At 41.2% G+C, this 23,620-nt stretch overlaps 1 protein-coding gene across 1 annotated transcript in view; it reads left to right on the top strand.

Moving 5' to 3' along the window:
• The first annotated feature begins 578 nt into the window (after positions 1–578).
• Positions 579–23,620, top strand: part of cttnbp2 (cortactin binding protein 2) — a 150,293-nt gene continuing 127,251 nt past the window's right edge. The window contains exons 1-2 of the mRNA XM_041795646.1: positions 579–856; positions 14,407–14,514. Coding sequence (XP_041651580.1) covers positions 728–856; positions 14,407–14,514 — 237 coding nt within the window. The 5' untranslated portion in view covers positions 579–727. The remainder of the gene's footprint in view (positions 857–14,406; positions 14,515–23,620) is intronic.

Here is a 23,620-nt window from a genome sequence, read left to right on the forward strand (position 1 = left end):
AAATAAATAAGAAAATAAATATCAAATAAAGCTAATAATTTAATTAAAAAATAATGAATCAGTTGTCAGAAAAAAAAAGCTGAAAGAAAATTAAAAAATGAAATAGAATAAAATACAAGCAAAAACAAAAACAAAAGAAGGAAAATTACCTATATTGCAATGGATAAATATTGAACGAATTAAAAAGAAATAAAGGAGAAAGATCAAGAAACAAACATAAATGTAGCCTACTGAAAATGAATGAATCAATGAAAAGAAAATAAGGGGAAAAAGGGTTAATTTAAAAAAGAAATATAATTTGATAAAGGAAAAAAAAAGAAAAGTTACTTATTTTGAAAATTATTTTATATTACAGCCCCACTCCCAGAGCCGCAGTTTGGGTACCACTCACCGACTTTATTTTGTTGCCACTAGGCCTACAAATGTTGTTGTCAATCAGCCTGTAGGGTAGGGACGCACTTTCTATCCAGTTGGGAGCGCACCGGGACCTCGCATCTGGATGTTACGCGTCGGTCCGTCGGTGCACCACGCCTACAGGACTGCCCTCCTCCCTCCTCCCTCCCCCGCAGCAGCCCGCTCTCTCACTCGACTGTGGGCTTTTACAGCAGCGGAGACCTGTCGTCCTCTCTCCCCCTTTTACAGCTCCGTCTATTTGTCAAATCTTACCCCTCTCTTTCTTTTCAATGGCCGCGCGTGGCGTGATTTGCATTCAGCAGCGCAATAGTTAATGAGTGCCGGATGCGCCCTCACTCCAGCAGACCGCTACAGTACGAAGATGGCGTCGGAGGGAGCCAGCGGGGAGCAGCCTCCTCCGGTACAAACACTGGCAACCGCCGTGCTGGGGAGTGTCGACACGGTAAGACACGAGGATTTAGCACATAGAGAAACCTTAATGGGTGTTTTTGTTTTTGTACCATTGTGGCGTTTGAGCAGTCACGAGGAGAAACGGGAGAAATGCAGTGCGCATCTATTTCATACAGCGCTCGTGAAGCAACAGCGGTGGCCAGAGGGAGCCTCGCGACGTTGTCTGGAGAAAAACAAGGGGTTCGTGTTTCTTTCGGGGTGATTTATGACTCAGAAATCTTCTCAAACAGAGAGAATAGTGTGTTTTCTTAGAAATGACCACAGCAGTGAATTATTTTGTTCGTCCCCACCGTCTGTTATACACATTTATCCCGCCGTTGTAACATTATCCTGCGTCTGTATCGAAGAGAAATCGTCACTGGATACACAGGTTGTAGCTCTACTCTATATTACATTAAATGGGCTAATACGCAGAGACGTAAAGCGAGCTGCCTGGCTGCCTGAAAAGGAATAAATATAGAAGATTTATGGAGGCTGGTGGTGGATTTGTTCCCTGGAAGCATCGCGTTCATCCCTCTTTTTCTTCTTCTTATCATACTGTGGTCTGATAAGCAGATTGTTCCATTAAAATGGGCTGTATTCTCAATACCTGAATCCTCACGGGCTTCCATAGTTTGTAGCAGTCTCTCTCCTCAGGTTAACACCGGTTGTCAGACCAGAGACAAGTGAAGCAAGACGAGGATTTTCTTTAAAAGTAGCCCCTAACTAGGACTAAGCTTCCTGTTTACACACACCTGGTTGTGATTTATCTCACTTGCCTTTCTGCAGGTTGCAGCTTAGGCTACTGTGTGCAGTGGTCTGTGCAGAAATAGGCATAATCCTGATGTATAAACTCTTTTTTGGGTATTCTCTTTATGAAGAAGTGGGTATAAATGCACTGTCATGTTGCATCTTTGTGCACATTGATCAAACTGTTGCACCTTCTCTGGGATGCAACCTGTCAGATTGTTGTCATTTGAATGCAAAAATTTGCACTGATGCTTTTGACACTTCAGATTTTAGGTTTTACTGACAATAACATCTCTGTCACAAGCAGTAAAGCACCTATTTGGATGTAAGTTTGAATACTGAAGTAGGCCAGTGCAAATATGTGGATTTGCTGGACTAGAAAAACAGCCACAGTCCCTGTGGTGGGTTGGTGGGTGGTAGTGTGGGAGTTGAGTTGGGGGCGAGCTAAGGAGACGGGAGAGAGAAGTGGGAGAAGAGCTGCGGGGGTGGATGGAGGGCAGAGGGAAAGGGGGTGGAGGCCCTGTTCACCAGACACCTTTCTAAATTGGTCTTAATTTCAGTGACTCAGCTGGCATAGCTGGGAGTACCGTGTCAGCCAGCCACCCCCCCCCCCCTCTCTGAGCGCGCTCAGAACTGCCTCGAGGCTACTTTACATTTAGCGTTGAGGTGAACAGGTGCTTCAGAGACATGGGAGCCGGGCAGCCTCCTTAGCTCACCCGCCGCTCTGCCAAGCACTCTTCCTTCTGCTGGATCGAGCCAACGAAAGGGGGCTTCCGCTTTCATCTCCACCCCCCCTCCTCCCCTCCGCCATCATGCCTGCTGTGGTTAAATAAAGCACTTTGCTCTTTGCTCACCCCTGTCAGACTCTGTGTTGTTGGCCTGAGGTGGGGGAAGTTTGTCATTTGTGAGGACTCTGAAGGATCGGCCCTCCTGGTCAAGAAAAGGGGTCAGAGGTCAATTAAAGGCTCACTGCTACTCACCTCCCACCCACTTACCAGAATTCATGTTTGTGTGGCGTGAAGCAGTCTGTTTTATCAAAGTTACAGAGAAACAGCAAAGGCCTTATTTTCGTTCTTTTGCGGGTCTCTTTTTCATAGTCAGCCAAACAGTTGAGGAGAGATTCTATTGAGCTTTTGTTGGTTGGTTAGTAACAAAGAAAACTGAAACTCAGTCCAGACGTCTGAGCGTCCTTAGTCCTGTCTGTTTTTCAATGGCTGCCTTGTGCCCCAAAGAAAGGCTTTGTGGATATGGACATGCATTCTACAAACTCTAGCAGGACTTTTTAGAATTTGGACTCACCTGTGTGTGAATTACAGGACTGAGATGTACCTTTAACACATGGAGGCACATGTTTTCAATAAAATAGTGAAAGCACAAGGCATCCAGATAAGCTCAGGGTCAAGTGTTGCAGTTGTGATTCTTACAGTCGTTTATTGGCTAACTGGCTGAGCCTTGCTAAATCTAAGATAATCACCCAAAAGGCCCATGTAGAGTTCAGTTACAGCCAATAGGACCAAAATATGGATGTACAGTTTTTGAATTTTGTCAATAGGGAGTCACAATACCGTCACAGCATTTGTCAGAATTCAAATCTGGTTTCATTACCTTGGAAATTTTCATATTAGGGATGAACAATATTGGAAAAGGTGACATTTTTTGCCATATGGACTGCAAGTTTTTAAACTAGAAAATATGGATAATTAATAGAGTTTAAGGTTCCAAAACTCATGCCCTGTGCAGCCCTCTGACAGAAGCGCTGACACCAAAAGAGACAAAACAGGTGACTGGACAGAGTGACTAGTTTCCTCATAAACTTTACAATTATCTCATTGAATGCCATCACCCATTTAAACAACTTTCAAAGTTACATCTGGCCAACCTTACCACCCCCCAAGAGTGTTGTCTTATATTTGAGTGAACAATCAGCACAAACTTCTTTTCCCATCTCTTGGGGACCAAAAAGTGGAAAAAAATCATTCTATGTCTTCAAATATTCATATTTTTACAAAAAAGTCCTTATTCTGTTTTGTGTTTGCTTTTTTTGTGCTACTATTCAAAGCAGTTCCTGTCTGCAGTGACACAGAGGGCTACGCCACCGGCTCTCTGTCTCTCTTTCTCTCCATTATGAGCTGTTCTGGACATCTCCTCTATGTGCAGTTTGACAAAGCATGACCTGACGATGGAACAAGCCGCCATTGGTTGGCTGCCATAGTGGGATACAAAACAGACAATGTGTCTGATTGCATTAGCCACTAGCTGCGTAAATGTTGGAAACATTGATTTAAAAATTGAAAAAAGATGTTCAATATCGGATTAAATTTGATTGAATTGGATTGGATTTAATTTTATGACCCAGGATAGTCACTGAATTTCCTGGCTCACTAGAAAAACTTTTGTTGGGGCTATACAGGCATAGAGAGCATCATTGGATACATTTTATGGTTCAGCCATTTTTTAACCTTTAGTAAACTGTCTCTTCTTGTCATATACAACAACGTCAGTCTCATAGGGTTAACAAGTACTGGGACGAGGTGACGGAGGACAGTTGTGATTTTGACAGTTTTCATGCACCTTCTCCATTTTACATTTCGATAAGTTTGACAAAACTGGTCTGATTCTCTGAATGCTCAACTTTCTTACTATCTTATATAAAGAAATTGAGCTGTATCTAGAAATGTTATTGTAAAAGGTGTAAATGATGGTTAAAATGAGAAAATAAGATCAACTCAGCAGCATCCAGAACCTTGTTTCAAAGTCTGGCAGCACTGTTTAATCATGGTTCCAGAGTGGTCAGCAGTGGTTATGTGGACTATGCAGCCATGTTGGAGGGGTTCCATTAACATGAGTATCTGCAATGCCATTACTTCTTCTTCTTCCCAACAACAAAATATCTGTCTTGTGAATCAGGAGGGTTCAAATGACCATGTAAACAAGTTGGAGAAGTCACAGAGGATAATTAAGTACAAAGTATTTAAAGGGTCAGTTCACTTAAATGACAAGAATATAAATCTGCGTAGTTACCTCAGTTCCTTTTTACCATGCTCTTCAGGTCTGATTTATGTAGGTGTCTCAGAGATTATGTGGCCATATAAACACTGTGGAATAGTGGAGCTGGGTTTTGTTTCAGTTTGCTTGCCTTCCAGATGCATCTATTAAATGGATTAGCATCAGTGCTGAGCCTGACTTAAATCAGATCATCTATGAAATTCTTATGAATGATCCATGAGCTTTTCATCTGCAAATCGCATTCATCTATTTACTTATGAGACTTAGTTCAACACCAGTCCTTTAGATGGTGTATTACAAAGCAAATTCCACATACCAAAACTTTCTTTGCATAAACTAGCTTGACTAAACCTGAAGCTCCAGTCAGAAATAACAAGGATAGTTGATCAGCAGTTAGCTCAAGCATTCTGCTTCAGGCTTTGTACAGGTTCACAGAAATAGGAGGCATTTTAAAATGTGAATTGTTTTTTTTTTTTCATTTCTGGTGATGCAACAACTCAGCTATTTAAGCTCTGATGCTGCAACGATTCCTGAGGTTTGGGCATCTGTTGATACCGATCTGGTCTGATACCAGTGTTGAATTAATCACCTATATTCTTTTTTGTGGGTATGAGACTGCAGCATCAGATGTCTTTCACTTTGCAGCATAACGCTAAATACATTTGCAAGAAAAAGTATGTGGACCCTTGGATTTCTTGGATTTCTGCATAAATTGGTCATAAAATGTGTTCTGATCTTCATCTAAGTCTCAACAATAGACAAACACAGTCTGTTTAAAGTAATACTGCACAAAAACTGATATATTTTCATGTTTTTATTGAACAAAACATGTAAACATTCACAGTGCAGGGTGGAAAAAGTATGTGAATCCCTAGGCTAATGACTTCTCCAAGAGCTTATTGGAGCAAGAAGTCAGCCAACCTGGAGTCCAATCAATGTGATGAGATTGGATGTGTTGGTTAAAGCTGCTCTGCCCTATAAAAAACACACACCAGTTTTGAATTTGCTGTTCTCAAGAAGCATTGCCTGATGTGAACCATGCCTGGCACAAAAGAGCTCTCAGAAGACCTACGATCAAGAATTGTTGACTTGCACGAAGCTGGAAAGGGTTCCAAAAGTATCTCTAAAAGCCTTGATGTTCATGTGTCCATGGTAAGACAGACTGTCTACATATGGAGAAAGTTCAGCACTGTTGCTACTGTCCCTGGGTGTGGTTGTCCTGTAAAGATGACTGCAAGAGCACAGCGCAGAATGCTCAATGAGGAGAAGAAGAATCCTAGAGTGTCAGCTAAAGACTTACAGAAGTCTCTGGCACATGTTAACATTTGTGTTGACAAATCTACAATAAGTAAAACATTAAACAAGAATGGAGTTCATGGGAGGACACCACAGAGGAAGCCACTGCTGTCCAAAAAACACATTGCTGCACGTTTGAAGTTTGCAAAAGAGCACCTGGATGTTCCACAGCACTACTGGCAAAATATCCTGTGGACAGATGAAACCAAAATTGAGTTGTTTGGAAGGAACACACAACGCTACGTGTGGAGAACGAAAGGCACAGCACACCAACATCAAAACCTCACCCCAACTGTGAAATATGGTGGAGGGCCCGTCATGGTTTGGGGCTGCTTTGCTGCATCAGGGCCTGGACGGATTGCTGTCATTGACGGAAAAATGAATTCCCAAGTTTATCAATACATTTTGCAGGAAAACTTAAGACCATCTGTCTGCTGACTGAAGCTCAACAGAGGATGGATGATGCAACAGGACAATGACCCAAAGAATAGAAGTAAATCAACAACAGAATGGCTTCAACAGAAGAAAATACGCTTTCTGGAGTGGCCCAGTCAGAATCCTGACCTCAACTCGATTGACATGCTGTGGCATGACCTCAAGAGAGTGATTCACACCAGACATCCCAAGAATATTGCTGAACTGAAACAGTTTTGTAAAGAGGAATTGTCCAAACAATCCTCCTGACCATTGTGCAGGTCTGATCTGCAACTACAGGAAACGTTTGGTTGAGGTTAATGCTGCTAAAGGAGGGTCAACCAGTCATTAAATCCAAAGGTTCACATACTTTTTCCACCCTTCACTGTGAATGTTTACATGTTTTGTTCAATAAAAACATGAAAACATATCATTTTTTGTGCAGTATTAGTTTAAACAGACTGTGTTTGTCTATTGTTGAGACTTAGATGAAGATCAGAACACTTTTTATGACCAATTTATGCAGAAATCCAAGAAATCCCAAAGGGTTCTCATACTTCTCTTGCAGCTGTAGATAAATATAAACTGTGAATATGTTTTCAGTTTAATTTTACTTGTTTGATTTTATGTTTTCACAAAAAGGTACAAATTTCCTGTGCTGTACATTTGATTTATAGTGTTTTTTTAAATACAAAATAATGTCAATTTTTATGTTTACAGCAGATTTTATCACTACTGCAATAGTACTGATAACCGTGATATTTTAGGTCATGATTGTCTTAAACAAATTTTAATATAGTTACATCTCTACATTCAACTAAGCAGGATATATCTAGGGACTGTTGCAGCAGAGAGCAACAGATGTGAAGTTTTCAAACTAAAAATTGATATAAAAGGCAAGCTGCTGCTTCAAACATATTTACTGACACGGGTGTTCACAATAAAAGCCTTCAATGAAACTTTTATTGTGAAGGATTTGCCAGAAGTATGACATTTATCATTGATTTAACTTAGCTTTAGCAGTGGCCACCGTGTTTCTAGCAGTCCGCATCGCTGCCTCTCTTGTACGGTTAAAACACCTTTAAGCAGATGTTTAAGCCGTTGTAATATGTGTTGCTGCAGCTCACATTAAAGCCACGGACAGGATGACAGAGTAAACCGTGCTTCACATTAATCACATGGACACAAATGGGTCGTTTGGGTTGTTATCTGACTGCTGTTAAGTGTTGGAGTGAAATATGATGATGAATGGATTCAGACAGAGCCGCTGTCTCTCACATAACTCTGTCTTAAGCTAGCTGTGCACAAAGTGTGACGCACAGGACATTCATGGCCCAGTGGGAACAATGACGTGGAAGGCGCTGTCTGACCGATATAAAAATGTTGTAAATATCAGACCTGATACTGATACTGTTTCCAGTCTGGCCCATCTCTATTTGGTATGTCTGCTGACTGTTTCAAGATTTATTCTGAGGCTTTATTTTTTTCTTTGTTATATCAGAGGACAGAGGAATGGGTTAGATGTAGTGACTACAGAATGGGGAATGACATGCAAGAAAGGAGCCACAGGCCAGATCTAAACCTGGGTTGCCTGCATACTCGCTGAGCTATCTGAGCCCACATTTTTATTTTCTTTCACATAAGGTTGCTTTCTGTAATCAGTGGTGCACAGTCAACCATATCTGCTTTTCTCCTTACTTGCATGTTGTAATATTAAGCAGGAATTTAAATCAATTAAACCTGTACACCCAGTTTGGTATTTAGGCCACATCGCCCAGCCCTACATGATTTTAACATTATTGTCTGGATCTGAATTCAGGTCAGACCTGTTGCTTTTTTTGCCCTATCACTAGAAAATGTATTCATAAATGTGATACTGTGTGTGATAAATACCTACGGACAAATCAATTCAGTAATCTGCATCATGGCTGCAGAACTCTCCTTGTAAAATGGATTTGTCATGAAACAATGACCGATCATTGAAACCTGTTCCAAAGAGAATTGTGGCGGCTGTATCTCCCATCATTCTCTTCTGTGCATGTATGATAAGCTGTGGAAAATGTACCATGTTACATCTCCTGAAGCAGAAAAGGAAAACCAAGAGGAGAGAGAAAAGTGGGTTAACATTTTCTGCATCGCTACCTGAACGAATGCATGCTCCTGTGACGTGATGCACACAGTTTTTAACTGTGCAGCTTCTCTCTGTGACAATGCTAATGGAACTTTACGCTTACACATTCCCATTAACATTTTCCCTCAGATGAGCCTCTTAATCAGTAGGATTTGCTGCTTATCTTTATTTGCGTGGCAATCTGGATCCATTAAATAAAGTCTGCATTATTGATAAAACCAGAAGATCTATTTCATATTAATTGAGTTTAACTGAGTCTTTAATTCACTTTGATTCTTCCAGATTTGTTCCATTTTCCTCATAACCATTGGCAACCTCTCACAGGCTCCTTTTTCCGGGCTGTCATATCACACAGCTCTGTGCTCGCGACATGAGTCTGTGGGAAAACGCTTTTGCCAGCAGAACAGAGTGGAGGAAGTTGCACAGAGCGAGTGGTTCCTCTCTCTTGTGGCTCTGAGTGAAATGACACAGGCTTTATTAAGTGGACCGGGGCTAGGAGCTAACAGCAAGGCCTCCGAGTGTCGGCTCGTGCCCTTGGCACACAGCACACGGCTCATGGAACAAATTAGTCCTCCCTTCCCTCACCTGCTCGCTGTGCAGAAATCTCACCTCACCTCACCTTACCTCGCACATCCCCCCTCCATCACCACTCACAGCCCCCCGTGACAGGACAGCGTGGCTCAGGGTTACTGTCCATCAGGCCTCCCTGAGTCGTCCAATTCTCTGAGTGGTGAAACAGCTGCCGGGAAGAAAGGGAGCTTGGGGATCGATTGGACTGCTAGATGTGAATGAATCAATCCCTTGGAATCTCTCCTGCTTTTATTTCCAGGCTGGCAGGATGGGTTTAGATTAAAAGAAATGTGGTTTGACTTGAAAAAAACATGTGATTGATGTAAGACTTTCCAGCTCCTTGTTCTCAGGAGAGAAAGGTTGCAAGTCTTTATTTTAAATCTCTTGATTTCTCAGCACATGTCTCCAAAGCTTTCCCTACTTCAAAATCCCTGCAAACCTTTAAAGAAGACAATACATTCACATGGATATTTTGCCTTTGTTCTCATTGTTTTAACATGAACTTTTTCCCCCTCAGAGTGAAACAAACATTGTCTCAGGAGAGCATAAAGGACACAGAGAAGGCAGCAGCTCCTAGTACCCTCACATCGGCCTTTTCAAAGTCATTTCAATGTGAAGGACTTCTGGAGACATGCGACTCTTTGATGAAATGGAAAAATCTTGGCTGAGGTTTTGATGTCGGCTTGTAAATCAGATCTAAATGGCTGGCCGACAAAGTGAATGACACCCGAATGAGCAGGTAGCAATCCGGCTGATGTGCGCCAGGGGCTGGTTCGCGCTTTCTCTTCCTCCATTTGCCTCTCCTGTCTGCGGTCTATTAAGGTTTTATTGGACAAACAGCCTGGTGAAATGCTTCCAGATATTGGTTATGCAGCTGGATGTCTCAGCAGATGGCTACAGTGGTTGCTGACACTGTAACTGGAATTTTGCATGTCATGTTGCTTTGTTGTTATCTGTTGAGCTCCTTATATATCCATTCAATGTTCTACTTAGCACAAGGTAAATCAGTTTTAAAGCTGCTGAGGAGTCACAGACAAATGGATGCATTTTATTCCCTTGAAAAACATTGTATTCTTCATTGTTGTTGAATTTCACATCGGCTCTAAATACTCTTTTTTTCATGACAACCTGTGCTTTAAGAATATGTGTGGGTGCAGGTGCAGCTGGCCTAACCCAGGTAGCATGGGTATGAGTCGGGCCTGTGGCCTCTTTCCAGCATGTGTCCATCCCCTCTCTCTCATCCCTGTTTTTGACTCCCACTAGCCTTCTCTATACAGTAAACACTCACAAAGCCCTAAGAAAAATCTTTTTTAAAAAGGATTCCAGCTGACGCAGATGCTGACATTTTTGACATCTTTGGATTTTTTTTTTTTTTTAATGAAACTGCGACTGAAGTTTGACCATGAACACAGATCAGAGCCTAACATGCGGCTTCTTCTGCCTACTAAAAGGAAAAACTCTCCTCTGAGTCAACAGTTAGGCAGACTAGATGTCAGCATGAAACTGATGGACACAACAGATAAACTCTGGCTGCTGATATTTGCTCATGCCGCATTATATGCTGATGGCGAATGGGGATTGTCAACGGGGTTGGTGTTGGCTGATAGTGATCTTAAATGCATCTGTGCATCCCTAGCTGCAATATCTTCATTTAGCCAGGAGCCATTCACATAGATCATAAACAGCTGCATCTTCATACAAGCAACATTTCTTTAAATGCAGTTGTTCTTGAAGGATTGTGCTCTTACTGCTTGTTATATTTTTGCTTGGTAAAGCCACATTTAGGCACCAACTTTTAGCTGAGTTGATGTTTAATACATGAAATCTAAATCTGTAGAATTGCTGTTGATCTAGATTCCACATGCCGTATTACACATTGTCCTTACAGACATCATAGCTAATGAAAAGTGACTAAAAGACAAATAAAAGGTCCTTTTAATGGAAACCATTTAGAGTTAAGAGACTGGAGAAATTGGATTGTTTTTAAATGGTCTAGGTCATTAAAGTAAACTCACTTGGCTCTTTATTTGCTTTCTACTCACCCAAATACAGCTAACTCTTAAAACATTCACTTTAATTTGTCATTGCAAAGTCAACAGTTAAAGTTAGAAGTACTAAAGTTGGACATTAAATGGAGTTTACCCAAGTCATCCCATCTTCCAATAATCATATTTTAAAAAGCTAAACACAACTCCTCTGCCTCTTCTAAGTAGCAAAGAAAAGCTTTTAATGGACTTGTGGAGAAGCAAGACGTGGTCCGGTCACTCCCAATTACAGTCATCCCCACCCTCCACCCACTAGCCCTGCGGTCGCTGCTGACCAAATAGGTGCTTAATGACCTAGCTAAATGTAATTAGGCCTTAATAGCTTCGAGGTAGGTCGAGACATGGAGACTAATTTGAGGTCTGAGCCTGATGAGACCAGTTGGAGATGGGTAGGAAGTGGTGCAGTTATTATACAAGCTTTTTTTTTTTAATAGCACCATAAGCAATCATTTTAGTTTCATGTACAGTGGAGATGATGAAAAGTTTGGACTGGATATTTGAAATCAGAGGGTTGAGACTTTTTGATATTTGGCAAGTTATGATCTTTTCATCAGGTTTCACAGCTGCATTCTTCTTGGTTGATTATGAAGTTGGTGGTTGGAACGAAGGTATTTTGGAGGTTTTACAAAAGTGATCTGTCTTTAAAACTATTCAACAAATTGCCTTAAATTTTGGTCAGTAGTACTGGAAGATGATGGAGAGTTACCTATGCCTAGAGATACTAACAGTTTAAAATGTTTTTAAATGTTTTAATGAAAGAAAATGCGTCCAAAGCATGCCAACATCACAATGGCAATGAGGTGTTTGCTTTAGCTTGTAGATGTTTTCTTGAAATATGTGCAGACTCATTGCAGGTTTCTGCAACATTTTCTACAACAGAAGCATCAAGAGTTTTGAGTCAAACCTGTTTTTCACAGCAAGTAGTCGCATTCTGCTGTAGTTACAGTTCTAGAAGTACAATGACATTGTCATCTTCTTACTGATAAAATAGTTCTTCCTTCATTTCTTAAAAATCTAACTAAACTCACTTCCATGTTCTATGGTTATCCAAAGCATGATCCAAAGTGTTAACTGGCGTTGGTTAAATTTCTCGAAGACATTTCACCTCACCTTTAAAAACCGTTTTAAAGAACAGATAATGTTTTTTGGAGAAGCAAAACATTGTCAATAACCTTTACCAAGGTCCAGTTGCCCCTTTGGATCAGACTTTGGATTACAGCCTGGACTGCGGTGTGGACATCGAATGCAACCACAGTTTTATATGTAAAATCCAGAAAATGAATATATAAGACGCAGTTGGTCTTTTGGGGTCCTTCAGGGGGAAACAGGTTCAAATTGTTTTCCTGCATGACATTTTCAGTTATATTTTGCAAATTCCACAGCATACAGTTTTTATACATCAACATAGCACTGTTATTTATTTATTTATTTAATGTAGGGAACAGTGCACATTCATGATCATGGGCATGTAAATGTGCCAGATTGTAGCCACAGACTAATTTTCATCCGTAGACCCCAGCAGGTTGATGGCATGCATATAAAAGTGTACATTAAACATGTCCATAATTTAAAAAAAAAAAAAAAAAAATATATATATATATATATATATATATGTATATACATTAAAACAATATGATGAAGACCAACATATAACAATACAGAAGGTGGCTGAACGACTGCTTAAGACTGACCATCTGCCTAATGGATTTTTGCTGATATCTGATTTGCCAATATTTCCAAACTTATTTAGCCAATGCTGATTTCGATACCAATATATAATAGCAGACCTAAAACTTCAGCCCTTAAAGCACATTTTAAAGTGCTAGGAATGAAGATTAACAAAGAAAAGACTACAGCTGTCAGAGATCTGTTAGACCTCCCTAAAACTCCACAGACTGTTTGCATCTATGGCTGATATTTAAAGCCGATGGACCGGTTATACTGTACAGTACTGTGAAGAACTTCTAGGCATATTTGGGCCAAAATCTGAGGCTGAAGTAACGCATGTAAGGTAAAGCAAGTTTATTTTCATGGCACATTTCAAAAACAAGGCAGATCAAACAAGACACAAGACTTAAAAAAGAGTAATAAAGGGGAAAAAAACTTGTCAAAAACATTTAGAAAAATAAAAAAGTGATTAAAACAGCCAATAAATCTCACAAAAAATAAACATCATGATGTCTGTGGTTTAGTGGTGAGGAAGCCCACCTGAGGGCACTCTTGGGCAGGAGGGAGGATTGACATAACCCAGGTCACGCTCTGGATGTCCTTGTATATCACCAAGGGGATGTGAGAATAATCTGCTGAAAAATAATAGAGTCCAGGCCTTTAGGGTAGAATAAGGGTGGATGTGGTGAGTGAGTACAGCCTAGAGTAGGGTCAAAGTGGGTAGTAGGGCTGCCACTGGTTCTGCTGTGGATGGCCCCAGGCCCGAAAACTGCTGGTGGTCTCCGGGGGTATCACCAGGGGGGATACGGCTCAGACAGTAGAAATGCCGTCGAGCTTGACCCCGGCTTCAGTGCATTATATGAGTGTGTTGACATGTGTTGAGCTTCACTCTGGCCACCCCCTTCCCAGCTCTTGTCCTGGGTCGTGGCACATCAGGCACCGGGTTGAATCCTTAACGCCCCAAATGCCTAAAACTTAGGCACTTGTCTGTAAATATCTGCAAAAATGTTCTTACCTGCCAATACACATATCATGCTGACAATAACCAGTATATCTCTGTTGTCTTTGTATGCAGGATTATGACCTTATGAGGGAGAAAAGTTGGTAAAAAGTAGCACCGATCCTGCCTGTCTGGTCTGTCTTGTTCCTTGTTGAGAGCAGTGTAGCGACTGCTTGCAGCACACAGTGAACTGGGGCAAATTATTAATGGCATCAGGTTGCATGCAGTCTGTGATGTGGTTGCACTTGCAATGATGACAGCAGATCTCAGCATTTCCTTCTGATATATTAGTCACATCTATAAATGAAGCTTTTATTATTAGCAGGAAAAGAAGCTACATGCTCTAGAAAGTTGTTGACATTTAACGTTTGTAAGAATTATTTCAAAATCTAGACAAAGATAATATAAAAGCAGCTTTTGAATGTCATTCTCATGATTTTTTTAGGTATTTATAATAACTTTAATATCTTTTATGTTTCAGTGAAAGACCTGGTAAAGAATCATGCCATATAAGAGGAGAACAGACAAGTAGTGAAAGTAATGAAACTTCCTATCATCAGAAATAAACCTAAAAGAGGAAATTCAGGAACTTGGGTGATGCATAAAGGAGTTAGGATCTGATACTTTCTCATGGATCATTTTAAGCCATTACACTGATGTTTTGTGTCTTCGTTGTGTTGCAGAAATGTGAGTTCAACATGGATAACCTGAGCAAGCCGGAGCTGCTCACCCTGCTGAGCATCATGGAGGGGGAGCTGGAGGCCCGCGACCTGGTCATAGAGGCCCTCAGGGTGAGTCCAGTTAACACACTAACCCAGTGGTGTACTCATTAGCTAAGCCTCTGCCGTCTTAGCCACCGTGGGGTTAAATCGAACGGCACCCATTCACAGCAGACTGCCTTTGTGTGCGAGACTTGAGATGAGATGATATGCTGTAATTGTGACCCTGAGTTGAGTTGATGGTTTAATGAATGATGAATGGTCATGAATGCCCTATCACTAAATCAGAGTCTCTGGCTTTTTTCCCATGAATTTGTTGAACACGTGTGGGACCACAATGAAACAGTCTGCCCCACTGTTCCTCTCTTTTCTTTTGTTATTACCCGCTGATAAGCAGGCTCACTAATTGCCTTTCTTTGTTGAATGGGAGCTGGCCGGGCTACTGGTTAGCACTGCACTCCCTGCCAGAGAGGCCGGTGTGATCAAGTCCGTGTGAAAACCGAGCACCACCTGCTAAACCAGCAGACAAAAAACAGATGACAGAAGTCACTGTTCTGGCTCGTGTTGTTCTCAAACTACAGAAAAACAGAAGTTTGCCGGGAAGATCTGAAGGAAGTTTGAGCCTAAGGACATCCCCAGGACTGACATTTAGTAAACTCTGCTAAACTAGAATGTATTTAAAATGCCATTAAGTTGGTTAGTACGTCTATTCAACCACTTTCTTACTTTTTTTTCTATTTCAAAACATTATGATGATGAAACTTGAACTTGAAGGATTACTCTGTTTTCTAGAGGCTTGTTTGCTATCAAGAAATGGGTACTTAAGACTGACTTTTTGTTTAAACAATGTGATATCCAGATTCCTCTTCCTTTAGTTGGATAAATCACCCTGGTAGCTAGTTGTGGTTTTGTTCTTTCACATGCACTGGCAACAAATCAGTGACAATACCAAAGATGCATGTAGTGCAGAAAGCCTGCAAATCCTTGAGTGTCCAGTTGGAGGTGGCTGCAGAAGCACAGGAACTCTTATACACAGCCCATGTTTACAACCCCATTTTCACATCAAAAATAGGCATGTTTACCACTGATTCTAAAACAGTTTTGGTTGGAGTAGTTGATGCATTTATGGGCATACATGGCACAGGAAGTTCTTAATAACATGTCCATTTTTGTTTAATTAAGGGTATGGAGTTATAGGATGATATGACTGCAAGCCAGCACAATGTTAATGAGGAGGCTTGAGACCTGCCTCAGCCTCACCTCTTTGTATGTTACGAGATTGATCTAAGTTAGTTTGAGATGGTGTTTTTAGTAGTGGAGTCTCAAAGCACCACTGTGTCTTCTTGCTAATTGCAGCTGAATTTCTTCTTTGTGTGTTTTGCAGTGTCTGCTTCTTCTGCATTTGTTGTTGAAAAGCAGTAAGCAAACAATTAAGAGCATTAACAGCACCTGGATAGAGGTGTGGATACTGTGGGGAGGCCAGAGGAAGATTGGAGAGGCACAGAATCCAAGGTGTTTGAAGTCCTTTGTTTTCAGTTTCCAGAGTCAACACTGTCAGCCATCTACAAGGAGATTTTAGAGCACTTCATGCTTTCATCTGCTAAGGAATCTTTGTGGAGATACTGATTTCCTTTTCCAGCAGGACTTGGCACCTGCCCACAGTGAAGCCAAACTACCAGAAACTGGTTTGCTCACCATGGTATTTACTGGTCTGACTTGAACCCCATAGAGAATATCTGGGGGAATGTCAAAAGGAAGATGAAAGACTCAACAATACAGATGAGCTGAAGGCTGCTGTCAGAGCAACCCAGGCTTAATAACACCCCAGCAGTGCCACGGACTGATTGACGTCCATACCACATCACATAGATGCAGAAATGTGTGCGAAAGGAGCTCCAACCATTACTGAGTGCATAAATAAGCATAGTTTTTCAGATGGTCAGCATTTCTGTATTATAAATCCTTTTCTTTGGACTGATATTTTGTGATATTTTAATATTTTGATTTTTGATTTTTTTTTTTTTTTTTTACTTATTTTTTTATTCATTTTTCAATCATCAACAGTACAATGCAGATATTTCCCTCATTTCCAGCTGTATAAGCATTTGTATCCATCACATTAATCTATTCCGTATGGGGTAGATAAAAACAAAACAGATAAAAAAAAAATAGTTAAACAAAAATATATGTAAATATACACATCTACTCAAGAGTATATACATATGACCATACATAGGGCTGGGCGATATGGCCTAAAATTGTTATCCCGATATATTTTTACTATATTCCGATACATGATATATATCGCGATATTTTGAAATGGCCTCTCAGCAGCTGTGTAATGTTTAATTTAGCCCCAAATGACACTAGTTTGGTGATAAAAATAGACTTTTCTATTGGATTTTTTATAAAATTGTTTGCAGAAAGGAAAAATCAATATAAAGTCAAGTTTAAATTTTTTATTTTGAAAAGGACTTCATTCAATCTTTTACTAATAAATCAAAAATACATAAACCTTGAAATACTATGTCTTTTACAGTGTATGGAAAGTCCTGAAATGTTTTCTGTGTTTTCTGTTGCTGACTATACAATGATTATTTTCCTCATTAAGGGTGAAGCCAACCTACACAAAACTCATCAATCATTCATGCAGTAAACGGCCAAAACCCTGTAGTCTAGTCCTCCATTCAGGCTCACAGCTGTGATTATATTAGTCCGTTATCTGTGCTGATGAACGCTGGACCAGTTTCTGACAAGTTCATAACATGAGAGCGTCTTTAGTCCTTATTCATGAAACTGTCCTATGTGATCATGGGGTAAAACAAGCTTGTCTGGAGGCAGGAACATTTTAACTTCTTGTTGTTAGTGTTTTGAACTGTAAGGCTGAGATAAGGCTCCGTAGTTGAGGAGATGTGGATCACATTTTTCCGCTGCTGGGCGGTTTTCTCTCTAAGTTTACGACTCTGGCAGGGAGTTTTCAGTAAAATGCTTGCGCCCAGGTAAATCTCGTATTCTGGGTTAAGTGTCTTTTCAACAACACTGGGCTCATGTCTTTAGCGACGTGTTGCGTTACTGCCCCTGTTACCTCGGAGTCATCTTGCGGCGTATTTGAACAAACCCTATTCCTTAAACCTTGAAGTGTGTTATTAGGACTGATGTGTGTATGCAATGTGCATTTATCGGCTAAAATGAGTTTGGAAATATTTGTTTATATCACATCATGCTTACCTTCTTTTTATCACTGAATAATGCCAAATCTCTCATTTTAATCACATGGTAGGAAAAGTAAAGTATTTAACATTTTGACAGTCCTAGTCTTAGTGACTGACAGTATTTGCTTGTGTGTTGTACAGCCCATACATTGGTAGAGAGATAATGCTGTGGTGAATTTGAATGGATTTGTGCTGACTGTCTGATTACTGTTGCTGCAGATTTCATCTCTGAAGAACACGTCTGTCCCACTGTCACGGGTTGTAGATCCTCTGTAGGGGCAGGGATGCCGAGTTATCTGTGAACAAACCCATCCTCTCTCTCTCTCTCTCTCCCTCTCTCTGTAGCTCTGTATATAGGTCAAGATCTCTACTTAGTTTGGCCATGTTCTACTTTTACAGCCTTGGCAGCCTTTTTTGATTGGCTGTTGTGCAACACATTCACAGTGTTGGGACTACAAGAAGTGAAGGATGCTCTTAATGCTACGCTTTAATTTTTAAGGTTGGGAGGATGTCTCTACTTCCTTACTTACCTTTTCTACATATTGGATCCTCAACCAGTAATTTCAGCTTTTGTTTTGAACTTTTTGCAATCTTCTTTGTCTCCTCTTGTGATTTAGGTGTCTGCCGTGTTAGTCTTTTTTATTTCCTGCCTCCTTTTTTTGAAACTTTAGGACACCCTGTGCTCTACTGTCCCCTCTCCTCAGTCTCATTGTGCCTCTGGTATTGGTCTTTGCAGTGCACCACTTCACCCAGGCATTCCAGCTAACATTAAGAATCCCTGCAGGCCCTCATCTCCCCTGTGAATGGATATCCTACCCAGGTTCAATGAAATAAGCCCCGTCTCAGCTCTCCAAAAACACAATGGACCTGTTTGTTCTGTCACAGATAAGCCACATCCTAGAGAGAGACAGAGACCGAGGCAGACAGAGAATGAAGGAGGGAGAGACAAATGAAGGAGAGACGCAGTTAAGAGAGATATATCTAGAGCAGGAAGCCCAGTTCGTCGGTTCGAATCACAGGGAAGAGGATTCAGGCTGCTTGATATACAGTGAAAAATGGAGGCCTGACATCGACTCTGACAAAGCGGGACAGTGTGACAGAGAGGATTAAGCCAACTCCACCATCCACTTGCTTTCCAATTCTCTACACAAACCCCCCCCCCCCCCCATGAAATAGCCAAAAGAAAAGCATCATCTGGCCACCAGCTGCACAGTTATCAATGAAACTGGACAATGATGGCTGTTGAAAAAAATCAGATCCTAAATCGAGCCAATCAGCTGTTGTAGTGAGTATCACCAAAGTGCATAGCATTGGCAAAGCTACAAAGCGGGGACCTGAACCCTCAGCCTTGGCAGCTTTAGTCCAGGTCCTGTATCTCTAGACCACCAAATCCCCCACCGTACCACTTAGCTGCCCCCTCACCAAACGCTTTGGCCAAACTTCCAAAGCTTGGCACGACTACACTGATTGTTTGTGGCGTTTGGGTATTATTAGGAGTCTTTGGTGCCTCAGATTAATTAGCGTGTGGCTAAAGCTGGCTGAGCTGGCGTATCAGGTTTCAAAAAGAAAAGGGGGCTGTAAGGAGATTAGCCAAACGACAGCGATATCACATGATTACCGTAGCCAACGGCTACACAAGTCACCCATTCTTCAGCGCCAAGAGCCTTTCAGAGACCCGGCCCTCAGAGAAAGAAATAAACTCTTTTATTTGTGTTGGCAACTCAGAAGTGTAAGAGTATTTCCAACTGATGAAGTTGCTTTCACTGTTTCACAAACGGTGGATTTTGTTGTTGGTTGATGGAGTAGCTGCCTGAATTAAAGTGGATAAACTGGCCAGGCTGAGGATCAGAAAGATTTACGTCTTTGGCGAACAGCCAGCAGTAATTGGCCACTTTACTCAAAGAAAAAGTTTGACAAAGACACCATTGTGCTGCCTATTCAGTGCTGATACTGTATAGAGAATGAAAGGAGTAAGACTCAAGGGCTTTTTTGTCTACAATATTTCAAAGACAGAACTTTGTACAGCCAAGAGAAGTAAATGGTCAGCAATCGACTGATTATCATTGAAGGTGAAACGTAGGTGATATTAGTCTTTGATTTTAAGAGAAACAGCAGCTGGATGTTCACATTTACTTGCTAGTCCTTTTAGCTTTCCACTTTGTGCCTTCTGGGAAGATATGTTAGTTATGTTGTCTAGCTTGGCATGCCTGAAATGGTTCCTGGTGAGGGTTCGTCACCACTCTAGCCTCATCTCTGTCATCTTCTCTCTGCGTGTTCTGGTGTGCAGTTTAGGTCAAGTAATGTAGTATCTAGAGTACAAAACTTTGCAGGGTTGGCTGGCTATGGTGTTAGATTGGTCTCGTAATTATAGCGCCTTAACCCCAGTTTAAAATAGTGATTGTTTTGGGGTGCAGATGTCCTAGTGGTCCTCCAAATTGGCAGCCTGGGTTTGAATCTGGTGGTTCCTTTCCTGCAAGTCTATTCCAACCACTCTTCAACTGATTTCTACTCCGTCTGCTGTCCTATCCAAATAAAGACTGAAAGACCAACAAATGAAGGGGTCAGCTGCCTGATAAGGGAACGGCAGCTGGGCTTTTGCAGGCACCTGGCCTGATCCCGTTGGCTGGTCCAGACGATGTGATGATGGAAGGATACCTGGAGGGATAGGGCATGGGCCTGGCACAGGTCTAGAGTATCGCCATTAGATTTTGGGTTTCAGAGACCCTTTATTGACCAACTAACAGGGCACAACGTGTACATCATCATTCAGGGGCAAAAAGAGAAAAAGACCATTACAATTCCAGGAGCTCTGTAACTGTCAACAAGCTTAACAGGTGACAGTAAGCTCTCCACCCCCTCCAACAGAGCACAAAGTTCCCCTTATGGTCCATGTACATCCATCATTCTATAATAGGCATTTTCAACCCTCAGGCGGGCCTGTAACAGTCCTTCAAGAACCATCATCTGTGCCACACTACAGATATGCTTTTTCCCCTTAATAAATAAAATCATCATTTAAAAACTGCATTTTCTATTTACTTAGGTTGATATAAAAATTGGTTTGATGATTCAAAACATTTAAGTGTGATAAATATGCAAAAACTCAGGAATCAGAAAGGGGGCAAATACTTTTTCACGACACTGTATGTAAGTACCAGGAAGTTTTTGGGGTCAGGAAGGAGGGCTTGGGTGGTTTTTGACCTTGCCCTTTTATCTTCAAATTGTATTCAGTTCATCACTGAGTCTAGGCGAACATCTGTGCAGAGTTTGAGGAAAATCCCTCAAAGTGTTCTTGAAATTTTGTGCTCACATTAATGCCACGGAGTCATAAAAAATCAAGGTCACTTTAAAAAAGAGCGAAAAATCCTGGTATATTAACTCTCATGCATGAACTCTTAAGTCAGCAGTCCTTTACAGCTGGACATCTTTAAAGTTTCCACCTTTTGGATCATGACCTTTTGTGCAGTGGGAAACAACTGAGCTGAAAGAAATGCTGAGATTTGAGGTTCAGGCTCATGAGTTTTGTGACTTGCTGGAATAACTCCTGAGGCATGGAGCGACTGTGAGAACAAGTGAAAACAGTCTCAGTATTCATTTGTAGATTTAGGGCAGAATTTGTTGTTTGTTTGTTGACTTACATAATCTTTTCTGTTGCAGTGATTCTAGATAATAAAAGGTGATTAAGCAATTTAAAATAAATCAAGGAATTACGTTTAAAAAAGCAAGTAGAGATAGTGGTATCATGAAGTGTTCTGGGGGTAAATGTGCCAACAGAACTTAGAAATATAGTGATGCATCAGTGTCAGTGTTGGTGGTTCTTCTTTAGAGCAGCTGCATGCAGAAACCTGCAGTGCTTTCACTGCTGAATAAACCACAAACAGATTGTGTCTCTCTGTTTCAATGACTGCCTGCTGTTCTCGAGGTAGAGCGGGGTAACATCCCCACAGATGCCGCCGTGTTTGGGAATCCAGATGGGTGGTCTGCGTTTGTGCCCAGCAGCGTCCGGCGTCATGCAGACAAGCTTCCAGGGGTGGTCATGTGATCTCCCATATGACTAAGAGCTCATGGAGCTGCTGTCAGCACAGTGCTATACATGCTTAGCACAACACAGCACATGCCCCAGGCCATCAGGCTTTCTCCAGCGTCACGTTATCTCCGACCATCTAGCTATTTAAGGCATGCCCTGTTGCTGGGCTTTTCCAGCCCCCCCCCATACACAAACACACACACACAGCAACATTTGTCTTGTTCTACATCTCTGTTCATCTCCTTTTGTTCCTGTAAGTCTTTGTTTTTTAGCAGTAGTTCCCGCTCTCTTTTTCGTCTCTTTGTCTTCTTATCTCTCTGGACAGACAGTTTGGCAGCTGGTTGCTCATAATTACCGTCTTTCTTGCATCTTTTGCAAGTCTGTCTTTCTCTCGCTGTATCATTCCCCTCTACTCTAGGCTGGAGTCTTAATCCGAAATATATTAAAAATCAGCATGAACCATAAAAAGATGCCATTTCCCCCCTCCCACATAGAGGAGGATGCTCTAGAAAGCTCCAAGTTCAATCATTTTGCTGTGCTAAAACCATGTTCCCACAGACCAGTGGGAATAATCTTTTATTATATTCAAAACTAAAAATACACAGAAATGATCTCCACCTGATGCTGTTTGTTTTGGGTTTTTTGTAGATTTAGCTGGAAGAGAAAATCCCTTAAACCAAGAACTTTTAATGTCAGGATCTGTTCAGAATGTGTTGGCACATTTGAAACTACTGTTGCTAAGGCAGGTTTGCTGTGAAACCCCCTTTGGCAAAGGGCTCCCACCTATCAGTATATATTAATTTTAACCCAGCAGATCACAAAGCCCTCTGTAGATTACATTTTTGACAAAATAAATGACAAAATATCGCTTTAATGTTGAAGTGAAAACAGATGTCTACAAAGTAATGTCAATTTAATAAAATATGTCATTTAAAACAGCAGTTCAACTGGTGGGTCTTGACCCAAAAGTGGGTCGCCGAGCAGTTTTCAGTGGGTCACGACTGGTTTCTGAAAAAAGAAAAAAAATGGTGGCAAAAGTCCTGAAGTCATTATTGGACATGCATTGATACCTTTAATTTTGCCCTGTTTTAAATGTTTGATCAATATTTCAACTATTTTATCTCCTCTTCTTGCAATGAATGGCTACTTTTCCCATGATAATGAAGAAATTCCTCAAGTTCTCTGGAAAATTTGCAAAAATTGACAAATAATGATGGGGAAAGAGGGTTTAAAATGTGTCATTTTTGTCCCTTTTCTTTTTTATATCAGGTGTTTTGGTCCAATCATGCTCCAAACTGCAACATATTCAATTAACTAAACATGAGTTGTTGAACATTTTTTGGAAACTTGGGTCACAATCTGTCGTAAGACAGACTGGTGGGTCCTGAGGCCAGACCAGTTGAGAACTACTGGTCTAAAATACATGCATACATATTCTCCCCCTTGAAGTCAGTATTTAGTAGATGCACCTTTGGCTGCTGTCATGGCACTGGATCTGTGTCGATAGGTCTCATCAGGCTTTCACATCTGGAGACTACAATTTGGCACCATTGTCTCTGCAAAACTGCTCAAGCTCTGTCTTCTTGCACTAAAGCATGAACAGCCATTTTCAAGGCTAGCCACAAGTTCCATCTAGGATTGAGGTCCGCGTTTTGACTCAACCACTCACTCTATGTTTACGGTCATCATCTTGCTGGAAAATAAATCTTCTCCAAAGCTGTAGTTCACTTGCAGACTGAATAAGACTGTCCTTCAGGATTTTCTCTATTTTTTTCTAAATTATTTCTACCCTCTACCTTTTCAAGCCTTCCAGGGCTGGCTGCCGAGAAGCATCCCCGCAGCATGATGCTGCCACCACAGTGTCTTAGAGTGGGGATAGTGTTTTTGTGGTGATGTGCAGTGATTGGTGCCCACCAAACATGACCATAGAGTCTCACAC

The sequence above is a fragment of the Cheilinus undulatus genome, linkage group 9, assembly GCF_018320785.1.
Source record: "Cheilinus undulatus linkage group 9, ASM1832078v1, whole genome shotgun sequence".
Classification (NCBI taxonomy): Eukaryota; Metazoa; Chordata; class Actinopteri; order Labriformes; family Labridae; genus Cheilinus; species Cheilinus undulatus.